We start from the raw sequence: 6,038 nt of genomic DNA, 5'->3' as shown, positions 1-6,038 counted from the left end.
AATTTCACCATATCATAAGTGTGGTTCTTATACCTCTTTTGCCTTCTTGTTTGGGATTCCTGTTCACTTACGTTAGAAGAACTTGGAGCAATAAGAAGATGTCCCCGAAGAGAAAGGTATCAAGGAGCATTCATGCAGCAAACACCTCTTCTGAAGAAATACACTGGTCATAATCAGTGTATCTTGGGGAAGGAGGAGATCAAAGTTAAAGCTATGGAGGATTCACAGATAAGTTGCACGACCGCACAACTTACTAGTCTAGCATGGTCATGCAAATTCTTTGAAGGACAAAAAATGGATGTTTAAGCATATTCCTTAGTTGCAAATGATATCTTTTGGGAGTATACAGGGAGTTCAAAACCCGCTCAACTTAACTGTTGTTTCAAGGGATCTCCAACATGGAACAAAATACTTTCGAAATTATTCTTTCCTTAGTTGCAAATGTTAATTGCACTTTATTTTAGAAATAGGGGCAATGTAAGGGATGTAATAAGAACTCAGATGAATAAAATTGTGTGCCAATGAATATTCTTCCAATCAAGCTTGCTTATTCTTATAATGTAAATATTTCAAAACCACACACACACACACACACACACACACACACACACACACACATATATATAAACACGGTCGCTAGCCTATTTTTTAAAATGACGACGATGCTTTTGAGAAGTGTTAGCATGATCACCATTGGACCCTTGAAAATTATGCAGACAGTGATCTAGATCGTTCCAAGATTTTGGTCCATGATCTGGACCATTTATTCAACATTAAGTGGTAGCAATCTGGGCTGTTTAAAAGTAGGTGGACAGCTATTTGACCCATCCAAAAGTATACAGGGAGCAATCTGAACCTTTCCAAAATGTTGGACTGCACTCAAGATTTCTCTGGGTGGATAATGACATGGAGCATTCCAAGAATGTGAATAATGATATCGACCAATCCTTCTATCAATACATGCAAAGATATGAGCACTTCTTGAGAAGTATTTTTATCATTTTCAGAAATAAGCTAATGGTTGGCTTGGAACTGATTGAAAGTGGTAAAAGCAAGAGACTCATCAAAATGTGCATCTGTGTATGAAAAAACACTTTTTTGGTGGTTCTTTCTAATTATACATAAAACGGTTGGCATTTCATAAAGATCCCAATATTTGATGTAAATTAATACATAAGTTGATAACTAAAATATGTATTTATGTGATGAATTGTTTAAAATTATTACATTTTTAAAGTTAAAATCATGGTTTAAAGACTAGCTTGAGTCCAGTGCGACTTGGATAAGTCAACTAGGATTCGGCACTGCCTAATTTGATTTGATACCATGAGTCACTACTAACTCAGGCGAGTCAGGATGATACAACCCGAATGGAGTGAATCACAACTCCACTCTAGACCAAATGAGTTGATTTGAGCATTTGAGTCTGGAAACCATGATTAAATTTATAAAATTTTATGGTAAAGATATATATTATTTTAGAGTCTTTCAATAATTTTGAAATATTGCAATAATATTAATTGTTTGATTAATTTTTCAGCGTAAATATTGTGAGATTTCAAAATCTTGATGATATTTGTCACAAGGAGAGTCCATTCAAGGAAGCAAACATACAGAGACATTCTTCTAAAATAAAAGGCAGTGGAGTGTTAATATAGAAAAAGACAATACGATTTTGTTGATTTCTATCAAACGGCTGCCTTGAAAACAATGGGGGACAATATTTGGGTCACAAATATTAACGATGACATGAACAGGTTTGATAAACAAGCTGAAGCACAAGTTTGGAAAAACCTCTCTATTTATAAAGTACCACAATATATGAAGACAGGTGACCCTCATGGTGCGGCTTACAAGCCCCAAATCGTCTCCATTGGGCCTTACCATTTTGGCGAAGAGCATTTGAAGCCAATGGAGGAACATAAGCGTAGAGCTCTCCTTCACCTCCTTAAAGAGACAGAAAAAACAGTATCAGATTTCTTGAACTCATTGAGAGACATATTACTAGAACTGAAGAACTCTTATGAACAGCTCGACAGCAATTGGACAGATGATAAATTTCTGCAGCTGATGGTTCTTGATGGGTGTTTTGTTATAGAGATACTTCGTAAGAACTTTTCCAATTATGATCTCAGCGACCCGATTTTCAGCGAACAACGGCAACCAACTACTATTGAATATATTAAGAGAGACATGTTGTTGATGGAAAATCAATTACCTCTACTTGTTCTTGAGAAGTTTGTGGCCATCATCGCAAAGGCTACCGTGGGAGTCCAGGTAAGTCTGCTAATATATACACTTTTTTTTTAAAAATAATAATAATTAAATGATTATATGATACTTAGGCTGCATGTGATGATCGATATGCATGCATGTAGAATTTGTGCATGTGGCATTTATTAACTTAACTGACTAAACTATGGAACCTGGGTACTAAGCGACAGTACCAAGATCAAATTGTTTGAATAATTGAACCTCTGATCTATGGCGTTTGTTTTTGAAAATAGGGCCATTGGATAATTTTCATTTAAATCCATGTTAGAAATGTCCACCAACCCAGGAGTTAGATAATCAAATAAAAATAAGTGTAAATTTTTATTTATGATACATCTAAATTGAGGAGCATGGTTTGGAGGGTTTAATTCAAATTGTATGCCACGTTTGTAATTTTTGAGTAATTTTTAAGTGCCGGCATATCATCCATGGAACAATTACATCAGGAAGCATTTTCTGCAGTGTCCCACAAATTGCATCAATAAGGCTCGCTTAACGGTTAGCTTGGCCAAAAGGGCGCCCAACAATGAGAGGTTTCTAAGGGTCCATGTGTGACCATCTATTTATCATAACTTTTTTTGTCAGGGTGGGTTCTTGTGAGCATTGTTAATTCCTCCAAGCTCATCACTAAATCTAGAACACATTTTTTTTTTTTGGGTTAGCTTGTTAGTACACACCCCATTATTAGCCACACCTCACTTGGGAAGTCTAGCACACACTTTGCCATGTGCTTGTCCTAAGCACTCATCACATAGGCCCACCATGGATCTGCCCTGGCCCAAAAATTAACCCAGTTGGATGATTCTAATTGTAGATTTGATCAGCAGGTGTCCACATAAGTCACTCTTTTAGCCTTCAAGTGGTCTGGTTTTTGGGCCTGGGCACATTCATGGCAAGGTACATCTGGTCTGTGCAACTAAATCTCTTAATTGAATTAAGGACCACTATATATACGTAAGCTTATTGCATTTAACATTACCCAGTCTCACGATGCTTTTTTTTTCTTTTTTTTTTTTCAAAATGTGTATATTTGACCAGTCTCACGACGCTGATCACCTTTTACAGGCTTTAAATAATTCAAACCATTTGTTTGTTATATTCCATCGTGGATGGATGGACTGTGCCCCAAATATTTTACTCACATCGTAAAGATAACTTTTCGATCTGCAGCCCAAAATAGATCATGTGTCAGCGAGCTATAGCAAAGGTCCACTTTCAAGTGAACAAATTCCACGATTGCTTGTTGAGAGATTTTTGGGGAATCCATGATCCATGGTGGTCCACAATGAACCAATATTGGTTTGTACATTCTGGAAGCAAAGCCATTCTATTAAAAGTATGTTTATGTGCATCTAAGCACAGGTGATTTGGCTGTGCCAAGGTGGTCCAAGTGGTTGCATAGAGCATAGGAAATGTTGCTAAAAAAAATTGTTCTTTGCTTTTTATTTACGCTCAGTTGAAGAACACGAAAACTCTACTCAACTTGAAACATAGTTGAGTAGAGTTGACTCAAAAACTCGAGTGAGTTTTCAAAACTTGTATGAATTTTTCTAAGTTTCTTTGGTAGTATTAAATATTTAAAAGTATAAATAATATATAAACAATGTCAAGCTGGGTCTAATCGAGTATTAGTTTTTTTTTTTTTTTTGTCAAATAAATTTTTTTTTTTAAGTCAGGATTTTCTTGAATTTTGAGTAATTCATAACTATTATCAAGTTTTTTTTTTTTCTAGAGCCTTGTGAAATCAGTCAAGTCAAATTGTGTGAATCAAGTCGAGCATATTTTATTAATTTTAAACTATGCTCATGCTCATTTGATTAAAATTTTATGCAGAGTGACATAAACAGTGACATAAAGAGTCTTATGTTGAAGTTTTACTTCCCAGCTGATGAAACAATGACATATACGGGTGAAGGTAAGCACATGCTGGACGTAGTTCGGAAAAGTATGGTACAAAGCCCAACCGTGAACATAGTCACACAAGAATTCATAGGCACTAGCCAATTCGGCTATTGCTTAATGAACATATGCCCGGTTGTATACAAGTCAAAGAAAATTGCGAACAGCAGTTACCATGGAACCAACTCTAAGAAGACCATAAGCAACAATCGATCCGCGATGGTGCTATCCCAGGCTGGAATTAATTTTGAAAGGGAGTCGACCTACAACCTCAAGGATATTACATTCAAGAATGTCAGTGGCAGCCTACATCTCCCTACCATCACCATCGAACATAATTCTGAATCTATGTTTCTTAACTTTATCGCATTCGAGCAACTTCATTTAGAGAAAAGCCGTTTCATTAGTTCTTACTTTATATTTATGTATGGTCTCATAACTTCAGCCAACGACGTTGGATTACTTCGAGATAAAGAAATCATCAAGAGCTCAATCTCATGCGACGACACCATTCGGGATATCATCACAAGGCTAGCTAAGGGCTTATCATTTGGCAAAGATGATAATCTTTGTGAAATACAACAAGAATTGAATGATTACTATATGGTAAGCAAAGACAAGTGTAAGAGAAAAATGGATAGATGGTATTTGAAGATGTGTGATACGTACTTCGAGAGCCCTTGGTCTATTATCAAACTTTTTACGGGAATTATTTTTTTGACCACGACAATAGTAAGTGCCAGTTATGCTATAAAAACCTACAAACACAAACGTTGAAGGTAAGATAGTAGCCATCTTAACTGGTATTTGTTTATCTTGGATCAATATATTCTGTTGGTATTGACCACTAAATAGTGGTTAGAAAATGCGGACCATCGCTTTCTTCATATAGACATGCTCATTTCATTATTATCTATGGTTGTAGGGATGATAATTTTTTTAATGAAGTTTTATGTAAAACCACCTCGTATGGTATATACTTCCCAGTGCCTATGTAAATTAACTTTTCATTAAACTATTAGTTATTTGTCATAAAAGTACCTTCAGTTAGTTTGCTTTTTGAATATCGTCATATTAATTAAGTCACATTTAGTCATATTAAGTGTGTTTTTTCATAGATGGCAAACATGCCCATTAATTAGCTTGATTAATCAGGTAGCTTAATGAAAATTTAATTTTAATAGGTGCCAGGATGCAAATACCATATTAATGAAATAGTTTTACATAAAAATCTCACAAACAAATCTCTCATCTGTAGACATTTGTTTGTGCACTCTGGACCATTGACTACGACTCATTTGAGCTGTTGAATAGATTTCCACCACTGGATCATCCAGGAGAAATGCTCAGTATCTTTATTTATTTGTTTGTTATTATTATTGTTTTTTTTATATTTAATTTTAGGGACCATCCATATTGACTCTTGCTATCTGGATAAATTGGTTTTAGTTACATGCATGCAATATGTACCGTTTTCAAGTACATGTGTATCAAGGATAGCACTCTACAAGAGTATCGAAGTTTTACTCAAAAAATTGTGTATTCTCCCCCCGAAAATATCCTATTCTTTCCTCCTGGTCCATCCAAGTGGGGACACAGCCAACCAGCGGCCTGGATTAATGGATCATGGACCCATTTGTCAGAATTGAAAACCCATATGCATGGCACAGAGCCACCCGTGTCATATAATTCCTTTCAAGTGAGGCCCACTTGCACAACCAACTGTTGATCATTACACTTCGGTCTATGAGTGCAAGTACACGAGTACACTTGAGGCATTGAGCAACATTCAACTCTCAATTTCTTGGGACTGACTTCGGTGCAATCGGTGCCGAGTCATACTCGATCGACATGCCAAAATGAGT

At 35.9% G+C, this 6,038-nt stretch overlaps 1 protein-coding gene across 1 annotated transcript; it reads left to right on the top strand.

The window, feature by feature from the left end:
• Window positions 1-1,710: 1,710 nt before the first annotated feature.
• Window positions 1,711-5,104, top strand: LOC131257647 (UPF0481 protein At3g47200-like). Its single transcript, XM_058258427.1, has 3 exons — window positions 1,711-2,277; window positions 4,108-4,779; window positions 5,099-5,104. Exons 1-3 carry the CDS (start codon window positions 1,711-1,713, stop codon window positions 5,102-5,104), a joined length of 1,245 nt encoding a protein of 414 aa, XP_058114410.1.
• The last annotated feature ends 934 nt before the right edge of the window (window positions 5,105-6,038 follow it).

This window comes from Magnolia sinica, chromosome 10 (genome assembly GCF_029962835.1).
Source record: "Magnolia sinica isolate HGM2019 chromosome 10, MsV1, whole genome shotgun sequence".
NCBI lineage: Eukaryota > Viridiplantae > Streptophyta > Magnoliopsida > Magnoliales > Magnoliaceae > Magnolia > Magnolia sinica.
The sequence above is the reverse complement of the archived record's forward strand: the minus strand, read 5'-3'. Positions and strand labels throughout refer to the sequence as shown.